Source organism: Equus quagga, chromosome 9 (assembly GCF_021613505.1).
Source record: "Equus quagga isolate Etosha38 chromosome 9, UCLA_HA_Equagga_1.0, whole genome shotgun sequence".
Classification (NCBI taxonomy): Eukaryota; Metazoa; Chordata; class Mammalia; order Perissodactyla; family Equidae; genus Equus; species Equus quagga.
The window spans coordinates 79,814,255-79,828,253 of NC_060275.1; the positions used below are offsets into that span (position 1 = coordinate 79,814,255).

The 13,999-nt window shown below is 41.4% G+C and overlaps 1 protein-coding gene across 1 annotated transcript in view; it reads left to right on the plus strand.

Moving 5' to 3' along the window:
• The window catches only part of ANKRD55 (ankyrin repeat domain 55), a 95,681-nt gene that overhangs the window by 64,272 nt on the left and 17,410 nt on the right, over positions 1 to 13,999 (plus strand). Inside the window, exon 7 of the mRNA XM_046672226.1 lies at positions 12,051 to 12,235. Within this exon, the coding sequence (XP_046528182.1) occupies positions 12,051 to 12,235 (185 nt within the window). The remainder of the gene's footprint in view (positions 1 to 12,050; positions 12,236 to 13,999) is intronic.

Sequence of the window (13,999 nt, forward strand, 5' to 3'; positions counted from 1 at the left end):
TGGAATCCTCTTCCTTCCTGTGGTGGCCAAGATCTGTGGTCAACTATTTGAATTTTGTCAAAATACTATATAAATATACTTTAGCCCTAAATATATTCAGAATGCCAAAGGATAATTATAAATGTCATATACCAGTGGATCCAGTTCACAAGGTAAAAGAAGCTTAGAACTGGAAGGGACCATGTAAGTCGTTTAGTCCAACCCCTTAGTTCACAGATGGAAAATTAGTGCACAGGGAGGTTGTCATTTGCCCAAGTATACCCAGTGCCCACGCAGGCACCCAGGCCACATGACTCCCAGTGCTTGATAAGAGGAAGGCTACAAAGCCACATAAGCCCAAAGTAAACAAAGATAAAGCCAAGTTTGCAACATCAACCCCCATTACCCTGGGAGCAAAGACTGACCTGTTTAGAAAACTGGAGTCTTGAAGGGTCACCTAAGTCAAAGTGGCCTTCATGTCCCAGCTCCCAGTGCTTGGTTATAGAGAGGAAGGGGGTTGAATAGAAAGAGAAAAACAGCGCCTCACCAAGGAGTAAATACAAGTAAAGAAAGAAGTGAAAAGACAGGGAAAGGAGGGAGATAATGAGAAAAAGAAAGAAAAGCTAAAGGGGATGGGTGAAATTCTATTCTGTTTGGCTTTGTGTATAGTTCATAACGCTTGCTTTACTCATTTATTTATTTATTCACTGTTCAGCAAATATTTACTAAGAGTTACTCTTTGCTAGGCTCCATTGCAGCAGAAAGATTTCCAGTCATAGGTTTGGTAAGGACAAGGCAGAGTTATCCTGAAGACCTTCATCTTGCCAGACAGCTAGAAGCAGAAGCTACACCCTTTCTACACACTAACACAGCAAGAAAAGAAGGTTTTGTTTTTTCATATAAACATTAGAAGACCCGTGAAATGAACTGGTTCAGCAGCTAAGGGTCACCATGCCTCACTGCGCCCCCCGACAACCATTTCTGTCTTCCACTTGCTCTCCAGGGGAGTCAGCCCAGGCTTTGGGGTACAGCAGCCTCTGGAGTCAGGCTAAGCAGAAAGCCTGGTCCAAAGGGACTAATCAGGAAGATGGTCCAGACTCTAAACCAGGATATTGGGCACCTCTCTCTCCTGGCTTGCCCCAAACTCTCAATCCTCAAGTGTTCGTGCTGTGTAGACTGGTAGATCTTCCCTCCAGCTCTATTCCAGCATAATACATCTGGCTCCAGCTGAACGGATGGGTCACTCTTCTTCTCACGTTGCAAAACCACCCAGCCCTTTAAGAGGGCCATGTGACCTAAAACCCTAGCCTCTGCTTTATATAGTCACCTTCAAAGGGCAAGTGATGCAAACAGACCCCTACTTCCAAGAGAAGGAGGGAGATTGGAGTTCCCTCCAAAAAGAAGCCACCCCAGAACTAATACCCCAGACATATGTTAACAAATAACCAACTAGTCCAAAAGCTCCCATTGAGACTCCGTGGAAGGTCACCTAGAATAAAGAGGATCCACAACCAAGATATTGGAATCTCATTTTTTTATCAGTCTGCCCATACCAAAATTACTGTACTTAATCCCACTTTCTTCTCAGCAAGGCTTCTTAGGAACTCCTCTTCCTCACAAGGTATAAAGAGAAAATGACTATGACTCAGTATTTCCCAGAAGTTTTCAGAGTACATGAAGGCAACTTTGGGGATTACCCGTGACAAGAACAAAACAAGTACAACAGAAACAGATAAATCCACACTCCTCATCTGGCCACTCAATGCAGAATCTGAGAGCTCCAGTAGAGAATAGGATTTGTTGTTTTTTTGTTTTTTTAATTTTTATTAAGATTATGATAGTTTACAACCTTGTGAAATTTCAGTTGTATGTTATTGTTAGTCATGTTGTAGGTGCACCACTTTACCCTTTGTGCCCACCGCCCCACCCCCCCTTTCCCCTGGTAACCACCAATCAGTTCTCTTTGTCTACATGTTTAACTTCCCCCTATGAGTGGAGTCATACAGAGTTCGTCTTTCTCTCTCTGGCTTATTTCACTTAACATAATACCCTCAAGGTCCATCCACGTTGTTGTGAATGGGACAATTTTATCCTTTTTTATGGCTGAGTAGTATTCTATTCTATATATATACAATATCTTCTTTATCCAATCATCAGTTGATGGACACTTAGGTTGCTTCCACGTCTTGGCTATTGTAAATAATGCTGCAATGAACATAGGGGTGCATGGGACTTTTTGAATTGCTGATTTTAAGCTCTTTGGATAAATACCCAGTAGTGGGATACCTGGGTCATATGGTACTCCTATTTTTAATTTTTTGAGAAATCTCCATACCGTTTTCCATAGTGGCTGCACCAGTTTGCATTCCCACCAATAGTGTATGAGGGTTCCTTTTTCTCCACAACCTCTCCAACATTTGTCACATTTTGTTTTGTTTATTTTTGCCATTCTAACAGGTGTAAGGTGATATCTCAGTGTAGTTTTTATTTGCATTTCCCTGATGATTAGTGATGATGAGTATCTTTTCATGTGTCTATTGGCCATCTGTATATCTTCTTTGGAGAAGGTTGTTTGATTTTTTTGTTGTTGAGTTGTGTGAGTTCTCTATATATTGTGGAGATTAACCCTTTGTCAGATATGTAACTTGTAAATATTTTTCCCAGTTAGTGGGTTGTTTTTTTTTGTTTCAATCCTGTTTTCCCTTGCCTTGAAGAAGCTCTTTAGTCTGATGAAGTCCCATTTGTTTATTCCTTCTATTGTTTCCCTTGTCTGAGAAGACATTGTGTCCAAAAAGATCCTTTTGATACTAACGTCAAAGTGTGTACTGCCTATATTTTCTTCTAGAAGCCTTATGGTTTCAGGTCTAATCTTTAGGTCTTTGATCCATTTTGAGTTTATTTTGGTGAATAGTGAGAAAGAATGGTCAATTTTCATTCTTTTACATGCGGCTTTCCAGTTTTCCCAGCACCATTTGTTGAAGAGACTTTCTTTTCTCCATTGTAGGCCCTCAGCTCCTTTGTCGAAGAATACCTGTCCATAGATGTGTGGTTTTATTTCTGGGCTTTCAATCCTGTTCCATTGATCTGTGCACCTGTTTTTGTACCAGTACCATGCTGTTTTGATTACTGTAGCTTTGTAGTATGCTTTGAAGTCAGGGATTGTGATGCCTGCAGCTTTGTTCTTTTTTCTCAGGATTGCTTTAGCAATTCTGGGTCTTTTGTTGCCCCATGTGAATTTTAGGGTTCTTTGTTCTATTTCTGTAAAGAATGTCATTGGGATTCTGATTGGGATGGCGTTGAATCTGTAGCTTACTTTAGGTAGTATGGACATTTTAACTATGTTTATTCTTCCAATCCATGTGCATGGAATGTCTTTCCGTCTCTTTATGTCGTCATCAATTTCTTTCAGGACAGTCTTGTAGTTTTCGTTGTATAGGTTTTTCACTTACCTTGGTTAAATTTACCCCAAGGTATTTCATTCTTTTTGTTGCAATGGTGAATGGGATTGAGTTCTTGAGTTCTTTTTCTGTTAGTTCGTTGTTAGAGTATAGAAATGCTACTGATTTATGTATGTTGATTTTATACCCTGCAACTTTGCTGTAGTTGTTGATTATTTCTAATAGTTTTCCAATGGATTCTTTGGGGTTTTCTATATATAAGATCATGTTGTCTGCAAACAGCAAGAGCTTCATTGCTTATTTGGATTCCTTTTGTTTCTTTTTCCTGCTGAATTGCTCTGGCCAAAACCTCCAGTACTATGTTGAATAAGAATGGTGATAGTGGGCACCCTTGTCTTGCTCCTGTTCTCAGAGGGATGGCTTTCAGTTTTTGCCCATTGAGTATGATGTTGGCTGGGGGTTGGTGTATATGACCTTTATTATGTTGAGGTACTTTCCTTCTATACCCATTTTATTGAGAGTTTTTGTCATAAACAGGTGTTGGATCTTGTTGAATGCTTTCTCTGCAACTATTGAGATGATCATGTGGTTTTTGTTTCTCATTTTGTTAACGTAGTGTATCACGTTGATTGACTTGTGGATGTTGAACCATCCCTGTATCCCTGGTATAAATCCCACTTGATCATGGTGTATAATCTTTTTAATGTATTGCTGTATTCAGTTTGCTATAATTTTGTTGAAGATTTTTGCATCTATGTTCATCAGTGATAATGGCCTGTAGTTTTCCTTCTTTGTGTTGTCCTTGTCTGGTTTTGGGATCAGGGTGATGTTGGCTTCATAGAATGTGTTAGGGAGTGCTCCATCTTCCTCAATTTTCTGGAATAATTTCAGAAGCATAGCTATTAATCTTCTTTGAATGTTTGGTAGAATTCTCCAGAGAAACCGTCTGGTCCTGGACTTTTATTTTCGGGGAGGTTTTTGATTACTGTTTTGATGTCTTTACTTGTTATTGGTCTATTCAGATTCTCTATTTCTTCCTGCTTCAGTTTTGGGAGGTTGTAAGAGTCTAAGAATTTATCCATTTCTTCTAGGTTGTCCAATTTGTTGGCATGTAGTTTTTCATAGTATTCTCTTATGATCTTTTGTATTTTTGCAGTATCCATTGTGATTTCTCCTCTCTCATTTCTAATTTTATTTATTTGAGTCTTCTCTCTTTTTTTCTTAGTGAGACTGGCTAAGGGTTTGTCAATTTTGTTTATTTTTTCAAAGAACCAACACTTTGTTTCATTGATCTTTTCTACTATCATTTTGTTTCAGTTTCATTTATTTCTGCTCTAATTTTTATTATTTCCCTCCTTCTACTGACTTTGGGCTTTGTTTGTTCTTCTTTTTCTAATTCTGTTAGGTGTCATTTGAGATTACTTATCTGAGATTTTTCTTGTTTATTGAGGTGAGCCTGTATTGCAATGAATTTCCCTCTTAGGACCACTTTTGCTGCGTCCCAAATGAGTTGGTGTGGCATGCTTTCATTTTCATTTGTCTCCAGATAATATTTGATTTCTTCTTTAATTTCTTCAGTGATCCATTGTTTCTTCAGTAGCATGTTATTTAGTCTCCACATTTTTGCCCCTTTCCCAGGTTTATTCTTGTAGTTGATTTCTAGTTTCATAGCATAATGGTTGGAAAAGATGCTTGATATTATTTCAACGCTCTTGAATTTGTTGAGGCTTGCTTTGTTTCCCAAAATATGGTCTATCCTTGAGAATGTTCCATGCACACTTGAGAAGAATGTGTAACCTGCTGGTTTTGGATGGAGTGTTCTAAATATATCTATTAAGTCCATCTGGTCTAGTTTTTCATTTAATTCTATAATTTCCTTGTTGACTTTCTGTCTGGATGATCTGTCCATTGGTGTTAGTGGGGTGTTGAGGTCCCCTACTATTATTGTATTGTTGTTGATATCTCCTTTTAGTTTTGTTAATAGTTGCTTTAATACTTTGGTGCTCCTCTGTTGGGTGCATATATATTTATAAGCGTTATGTCTTCTTAGTGGAGTGTCTCTTTTATCATTATAAACTGCCCCTCTTTGTCTCTCTTTATCTGTTTTGCTTTGAAGTCTACTTTGTCTGATATAAGTATAGTGACACCTGCTTTCTTATGTTCATTATTAGCTTCAAGTATTGTCTTCCAACCCTTCACCCTGAGTCTGTGTTTGTCTTTGGGGCTGAGGTGTGTTTCCTGGAGGCAGCATATTGTTGGGTCTTGTTCTTTGATCCATCCTGCTACTCTGTGTCTTTTGATTGGAGAGTTCAGTCCATTTACATTTAGAGTGATTATTGAAATGTGGAGGCCTAATGCTGCCGTTCTATCACTTGCATTTCCTTTGTTTCTCATCCCATGATTTTTGGACTACCAATTCAGGTAGGTAGTTTTCTATATTGGCTTTCTTCTTATTTATAATTTGTGTCTTTATTCTTGATATTTGTTTAGTGGCTACCATGTGGTTTGCATAAAACATCTCATAGATGAGATAGTCCATTTTCTGATAACCTCTTATTTCCTTTAATTAAGCCATTCCATCCCTTTCCTCTTCCCCTTCTAGGTTGTTATTGTCAGATTTTTTTTTTCCTTCTTGTGTTGTGAGTTTGTGGTTAAAATGACAAGATTATATTTATTCTTGGTGTTTCCTTTCCTTTTATCTTTAATATTATACTTAGCCTTTGATAACCTGTTCTGATGGAGAGCTGCAACTTTTTGATTTTGTCTTTCTACTTATTTCCTTTGCTGTGGGTTTTGTAACTCCTTTCCTTTGTTTGTTTTTTCAGGGATGAGTGTCTTCCTGAGCATTTCTTGTAGAGGAGGTCTTGTGGCGATGAACTCCTTTAACTTTTGTTTATCTGGGAAAGTTTCTATTTCTCCATCATATTTGAAGGATATTTTCACTGGATAGGGTATTCTTGGCTGCAAGTTTTTGTCCTTCAGAGTTTTGAATATATCATTCCACTCACTTCTAGCCTGTAAGGTATCTGCTGAGAAATCTGCTGACAGCTTTATGGGGGTTCTTTTATAGGTTATTTTCTTCTGCCTTGCTGTCCTTAGTATTTTCTCTTTGTCATTGACTTTTGCAAGCTTCACTACTATATGCCTTGGGGTTGGTCTTCTTACATTGATAAAGTTTGGAGATCTATTAGCTTCTGTCACCTGGAGTTCCATCTCTCTCCCCAGGTTTTGGAATTTCTCAGCCATTATTTTATTTGAATAGGCTTTCTGCCCCCTTCTTCTCTTCCCCCTCTTGGATACCTATAATCCCTATGTTGCATCTCCTAATTGAGTCAGATATTTCTCAGAGAGTTTCTTCATTTCTTTTTAGTCTTAGTTCTCTTTCCTCCTCTATCTGCAGCATTTCTATATTCCTATCTTCCAAATTGCTAATTCTGTCTTCCATATTATCAACCCTATTGTTCCAAGAGTCCAGATTTTTCTTAATCTCTTCCATTGTGTTCTTCATCTCCAACATTTCTGATTGGTTCTTCTTTATAGTATCAAGCTCTTTTGTGACACAGCTCCTGAACTCGTTGAGTTGTCTATCTGTATTCTCTTTCATCTCATTGAGTTCTTTAATGATGGCTATTTTGAATTCATTGTCATTTAGGTTATAGATTTCAGTGTCTTTGGGATTGTTTTATGGGTACTTGTCATTTTCCTTCTGTTCTGGAGTTTTAATATATTTTTTCACAGTGCTTGATGGTGTGGACTTGTGCCTCCACATATAGATAGAGTTTAGTTACTACTTCTACTTGCTTCTACTGGGGCAGGCGAGGGGAGCAGCAGCTGTGTAGTCTGCACTGACCAGGATCCCTGTCAGCTGTTGCTGACCAGACCTAGGCCCCTCCTCGTGATCACGGTGGCCCTGTGGGGTCTCTTGTCAGCTGTGGGGACAATCGCAAGGGGGCCTTCAGGTTGCTGGTGACTGCTGTCACAAACCACCTAGACATGCTCCCTCCTTAGGGTCTGCAGTGGTGTTATGGGCTTTCACAGTGGCCAGGAGCAGGTTCACCTAGACTTGCAGCTCTGCCACCGTCAGGGCCGTCAAGATCTCACTTGTCCATTATGGGCCACAGCAGAGCTATGGGTATCTACTGCAGTCTGTGGCTAGCTCACCCAGCTGTGCTGCTTCTGCCCCAGGGCCTTCCAGCTTTGTGATTGCCAGGTGGGGTCTCTCCACTAATGCCGAGTAGGGGCTTTCCCTGCAGTTGCTGTGGGGCCATGGATATTCCCCCTGGACCATGGAGCACACTCAGTGGGACTCCAACCTGCTGCCGCCCACTCACACAGTCTCTCTGGGTCTCCCTTGCCCCCTCAGGGCTACAGCAGGACTTTGAGTGTTATAGGCAGCTGGCTGTCGGGTTGCTGCTCACGCTGGGCTCCTTTTGCCCCAGGGCCTCCCAGCATTCTGAATGCTGGTTGGGGCCCCTCTGCTAATGCTGAGTAGAGGCTTTCCCTGCAGCTGCCGTGGACCATGGATTTTCCCACTGGGATATGGAGCAATCACGGGGGACTTAGGTAGGGCTGTAGTCACCTGTTTCTACCATCGCACCACTGATGTGCGCAGACGCCTGCCCTTGGTGCCGTGGTGATGCTATGAGTGTGTCAACCAGTAGAAAGTCACTTGCAGATACTAGGCTGTCCAGGGGTCAGAGAGTTTTCACTTATCTCCACCTCCTCCCAGGGAGAAGTCCGTCCACCTTCCAGTGTATAGCAGTGCGGGTCTCTCTGGCATCCTGAGATGCCGTGTGGATATCCTTAGTTGACTGATGAATGTCCAATTAGTTGTAGTTCAAAGGGGGAGAGATAGAGAAAACTGCTCACTCCACCATGTTGCTGACGTCACTCTGTAAGAAGAGGATTTGCAATGTTCTTACTTCCCATATTAATGATATTCCCACCAAACGGAAACCACTCTCCATTCTTCCTAAGGGCCCTTCTGGGCAGCATCTCATTTCTTCTCTCTGGTGCTTCTTGGTCTTTGTGACCCTCCCTGGCCTCCCAGGCCTGGATCCTGCCTTTGGCTGACACTCAGCCCAGCTTGCCAAGAAGGGAATGCTGTTACCAAGAGACCACTGAGCTGGGGCCTCAGCTTGCAAACTAGTGCTCTCTAGAGCTCTCTCAAATTCTTGTGGCAGTAGACCATGGCAACCCCCCAGGAGAGGCTTTTAAAGCACCTAATGTTTTAACTCTAAAGGTCTCAGTTGGCAAGGCATACACCATTGCTACTGATGTTGCAGGTCTAAACGGCAGTTTTCACTTTCATTCCCCAGTATGAACATGCAGGATCAACAAATAGACCATTCCTTTTATCAGAGACAGATTGGTGTAGAGGTGAAATGCAAAGACTCTGCAGACGGTCAGTCCTGACTCTGCCACTTCTTGGCTATGATCTTGGGCAAGCTACTTAATCCCTCTGTGCCTCCCTCTTCTCCTCTACAATATGGGGATGATAAGCACACCCACTTCCTGGGACTGTTCTCAGAATTTAATGAGTTAGTACATCGAAATGCTTAGAATGATGCCAGCCACAGAACATTCACTCAGCAGATGTAGCTATCACCATTATTCCTGGGAGAATCTTCTTAGAAAGGAAAATAAGATACAATGATAATGTTACAATTGAGGACCAGGTATAGAGGCAAAGGAATTGTCTGGAAAATTCAGGACAAAGGGCATTTTGGAGGGAAAGTGTAAGGGGTGGGAGTGTCTTCATTTATCCAGAGAAGCTGTGTCATTCTCCAGCTCCCAAGGTAACTGCTCCCTTGGACTGGCTGGTCGGGATCCAGAAGAGGCAGGCTCAGGGGTCCTGGGCAGCAGCTCCTATCTCGGTTTGCCACTTCCAAAATGGTCCCCCTGAGGCTCAAGTGAGGAGGGAGGAAGAGAGAGAGTGAGGAGAGGGGTTTTACTTTTTCCATTTGTGCTTGATGCTCCTTCTTCCCACAGAGGGAGAACCAAGACAGGGCATTTTGCCCTTTGAATAACCTTGGCAACCTGAATTTCTTTACTCTTCCAGGAAATTGTAAATAAATTCATTGAGCTGACACTCTTTTTGCTTGTGTTTTTCTTCTCAAATGGCTAGTGCTTTTTAAAAGGGAGGGAGTCTCTTAATTGCTTCAAATGTGTTTTAGCCCCCTTCAAAATATGTGTAAGTAACACCAGGTGAAAGAATCTTGGAAAAGTTGATAAAGCAGGCATGAAAGCTTAGATGTGTTTAGTGTGGCCAACTTCTGCTGACAGGCATGCCATAGAACTTAACCAATTGATCCAGATTATTTAAAAGTCATTGTTAGACAAGAGAAGGATAGAGAGAGGAAGGGGAGGTTAAGAGGGAAGGTAAGAAGAAGAGAAGGAAAAAGGTTGTAGCAGGCCTGCTTTATGAGCAAGCAACCAGTAGTGGTACAGAGGGTCCCATGCTCAGAAGAGAGCCCTGTTCTTGGGGTATAATGCTCCATGGCTGCCATCCAGAAATTCTCAATAATTGTATCTTTGAGTTTGTGTTTTGTAAATGACGTCTGTTAGGACACTAGAGCCTCAGCTCACTCAGTCCCACCTCCCTGCCTCCCTGGGACAGATTCTCTGCACCCTGGCAGAGGCCTGGGCCCAGACTGGGAAAGGGTCAGGATCAAGCATGTACTAAATTGCAAGAAGGGGCCCTGGGAACCTGTGAGAGTTTGTGTTCAAGGTGAGAATCCCCAGCCTAAGGGAGCACAACACTAAATAACAAATAAAAATCACCACGACAGGTCGAGAGAGATACCACAGAAAAAAGGAATAAATTCTTTCCCTGTCATATGAACAGGGGGCGCCACATTTTCATTTTGCCCTGGACCCCACAAATTAGGTAGCTGGCCCTGGTTTTAGCATTTAACACCCACTCAACATTCTTCCGGGGCTCAAAGTTGAGAACTTCAAATGCCCCTGGCCCTTGGTCCCACAAGAGGTTTCAGGACTGGCGTCAGCTGCTGTCCCCTGATACAGTAGGAGCACACTCGAGGGCTCACTGTGCAAGGGTTCATTGTGAATCCAGTGGCAGGCTGAGTAATGAGATATCCGGAGAGCCGTACGTGCAAACAGACAGCAGGGAGGGAAAGGAAGAGGGAAAGGGAAAGCTAGCAGGTGCTGTTCCACAGAACTATGAAAACTGACTCAGAGGTTCTAGGACAGCCCTGGGCTCAAACAACCAGAGACAACACAGTGGGAAGCATACCAACAGGAAGTTTGATATAGGAAAATTTATTATGAAGTGACTTTTGAACAGCATTTGGAGTATATCAGAATTGCAGCTTTTTAAAAATCCAGCTCTCTCCTCTTTCCCAGGGTCCCTGAGCCTGGCACATGGCCCAGCTGCTGGTTCCCGGAATGACAGGGTCTCTCTTATTTCCTTACTCTGCTCGTCAAGCCTCCTAGGGACCTCCTTTCTGCCCATAAGACCATGTTCGTGGAGTTATAAGGTCTCTCTATGGACAAGTTGAGAAAATTAAAATGCTAATGAATTATTTGGATTGTTTTCTAATCTTTCCACAGATAGCAGGAGAAATCTGAAAGATAAGGCTTTCCATTGTATAATATAAAGGCAGAATTTTTTTTATGGGCCATTGAAGATTGATTGTCATCTTAAGTCCAAATATTTATGCAGCGTTTCTTGATTTTTCAGTCCAATGAAAGGTATTCAACACCAATAATATGCTTTGTATTTACTTATTCATACACGCTGAAGAGATGTAGGACACTCTCAGGGAGGAGCTGGTGGCTTTTAAGGCTGGGACAGGTTACCAAAAAGAGTGTAAAATAGCCTCCCTTCAAAGATAAGATAAAAAGCTTATTATAGGGGCCAGCCTGGTGACATAGCAGTTAAGTTTGTGCACTCCGCTTCTGCGGCCCGGGGTTCGCTGGATGGGATGCCGGGTGCAGACATGGCACCACTTATCAAGCCATGCTGTGGTAGGCGTCCCACATACAAAGTAGAGGAAGATGGGCATGGATGTTAGCTCAGGGCCAGTCTTCCTCAAAAAAAAAAAAAAAAAAGGCTTATTGTAGACCTGTACAGATGGACCCAACTTAGATGATTGCCTGAAGTTCTTTCCTTCTCATACTTTTTTATCTCTTTAATGATCAGCTACTTCATTATGACCCATTTCCTTTCACAAAGAATTTTCTGTGATTAAATTGAAAGCAATTTATAGCAATATGAGCATTATTGGATCATTTTAGTTGCCACACCACCGGTCAGTACTCATCATAGTCATTTTGTTAACGTTAAAATGAACTCTGCCAATTTCTCAGCAAGAGAGGAAACAGAACAAACAGACTTAATGAGCAAGTTGTTGTCTAGGTGGCTCATGCGTCCTGCTGGCTCTGATGTCAGTCAATTCTACCTGTATTTCATAGAAGTCCTCCTTAGTTCGCTAATTATAGAAGACAATTTAGCTCTTATGGGAGACAGAAATCCCTGCAGGCACTTGAGACAAGTGGAAATTTGTTGGAGCATTTCTAGAGAATGTATTTTCTTTTCTTTCTTTCTTTTTTTTTTTGCATCGTTCTACTTTGTATTTTTATCTTAGCATGCATAGACAGGGGAGAGCACTGGGTTATACATAATGAGCTTTCTTTGACCCTGTTTTCCAGAGTGGAAATAGAATTCTGTGTTCCATCATTCTGAGCCATCACCAGGGTCCAGCCATAATCAACTATGATGATGAGAGTGGGAAGACATGTGTGCACATCGCCGCGGCAGCAGGTTTCTGTGACATTATTAACGAACTGGCGAGAGTCCCTGAGTGTAACCTGCAGGCTCTGGATGTGGATGACAGGTATCCATGGCAACTCAGAAAGTGGGGGGAACTCCCACATATCTCCTCCAAATGTTAATCTCAAAATAAAGAACATGTTTAAGGAGTTATCCTATATGACTATATCCTTACTGCCAGTAATATTTACACGTGTGCTGTGACAATAAAAACTGCTCTATTTTAGTCAGGGCAGGAAAAATCATTGTTGTAGAGAGAAACGCTGTGACTGTGCAGTACTGTCAGATTTTCCACTTTTTGCTAAACATCCCCAGGGTTCTCAGAAGGCTTTCTGTGTATCAGCTTCCTGCTATATGCACTTATGTTCTTAACAGTAAGTCTTATTTTTTTCTTCATTCCTGGATTATGTCACAAAGTCAACAAGTTCTTGTTATCCAGACAAAAGCATAACAGAGGCTTTGTATTCAGAACTAGATGTGACCTTATCGATTTGTTTGGTTTTTTTCAATCATTAAAGATGTATTGGCATAGAAAAGGAAGCTGGGTCCAGAAAGGTGAAGAGACTTACCTCAGAGGGAGTTGGCAACTAAAGGAAGATTTGTACCCTTTTCTTCCAAACATCAAGCTTTTCACATATCATGCCCTTCATCCATAATAAACTTTGAGAGCTTTTTAATTCCAATGCTTATCTAACCTTTGCTTGGGTTAGGCATTGACTCAATGGAAATGTAGGCATAATATAACAACAAAGACTAATGAGGATAGGTATAAGCCTTGTACACCATGTATGGTCTTTTCACCCTCTTCTATTGAAGTACAAAATTAGCCATCCACTTCTCACGATTTTAGATACCCCAAGAAGCATCTCCTACTCCCTGATGCCTGAAGTCATTGTAACACATGGGAAAAAATTCTTGGGTTCCACACAAGTTTCAGAAGCTGGAGACAGTTAATGATAACTTTCATTAAAATGGAAGTGTGTCATTGAAAGCAGACCTTTTCCAAAGAACAGATGTTGTTACCCGACCAGGTAAGACAGTAGAAGGACTCCGGTTACATGAGGAGAAAAGGTAAATGATCCAAAAAGAGAAGAAAGGAACACATTTAAGAAAGGAGGCCTGGAGAAAAGTTTGCCTGCTTCAGAATACTTCTAGAACCAGCTCTGAATAGAATATTTCTCATTTTGTATTATCACACACTTAGCGAAGAAAATCCAGTTCCCCAGGCCTCAGGGGAGAAAGACCCAAGGGGAGAAAAAAAGTGCAAAAGATAGGATCTTATGAGGGTTCACAGGGAAGCAAAGTCTCACAGAAAGTCTAGTTCCTGCTCCAAAGCTCAACCCGTATGTTTCAGGCATGGAGCAAATCCCGCCCTCTATTTTGTTTCATATTTTCTGCATTATGCAACTGTACCTTCATGTTGAGACTATAAGCTTGTGTTTATAGTAGAATTTTTCAAAATTTTCATAGATTTTAGTGCTTTAAGCATTTACAATAATTGTGACTTACCTTTTCTTCTTCTTTTTCCGAGTGGAGAGAAAGGGAAGAAAAATAAGGCAATGCTAAAAAAAAAAAAAGAGAGAGAGAGAGAGGGAAAATATGGGGGCACTCATCATCCTCCTAGATATTACAACACTTCGTAAATCTGTGGTATTTAAAACATGGTGGTACAAGCCTAAGATTGATGGCATGGAACATATAACCCAGAAGTAGCTTACACAGCTTAAATGTCTCAAATTTCATCAGTTAGGAGGACACACTTTCTTTTAATACCCAACTCATTTGTCTTCAGGAAGGACAGTCTTTTATCAAGTTCTCCTCCCGAAAT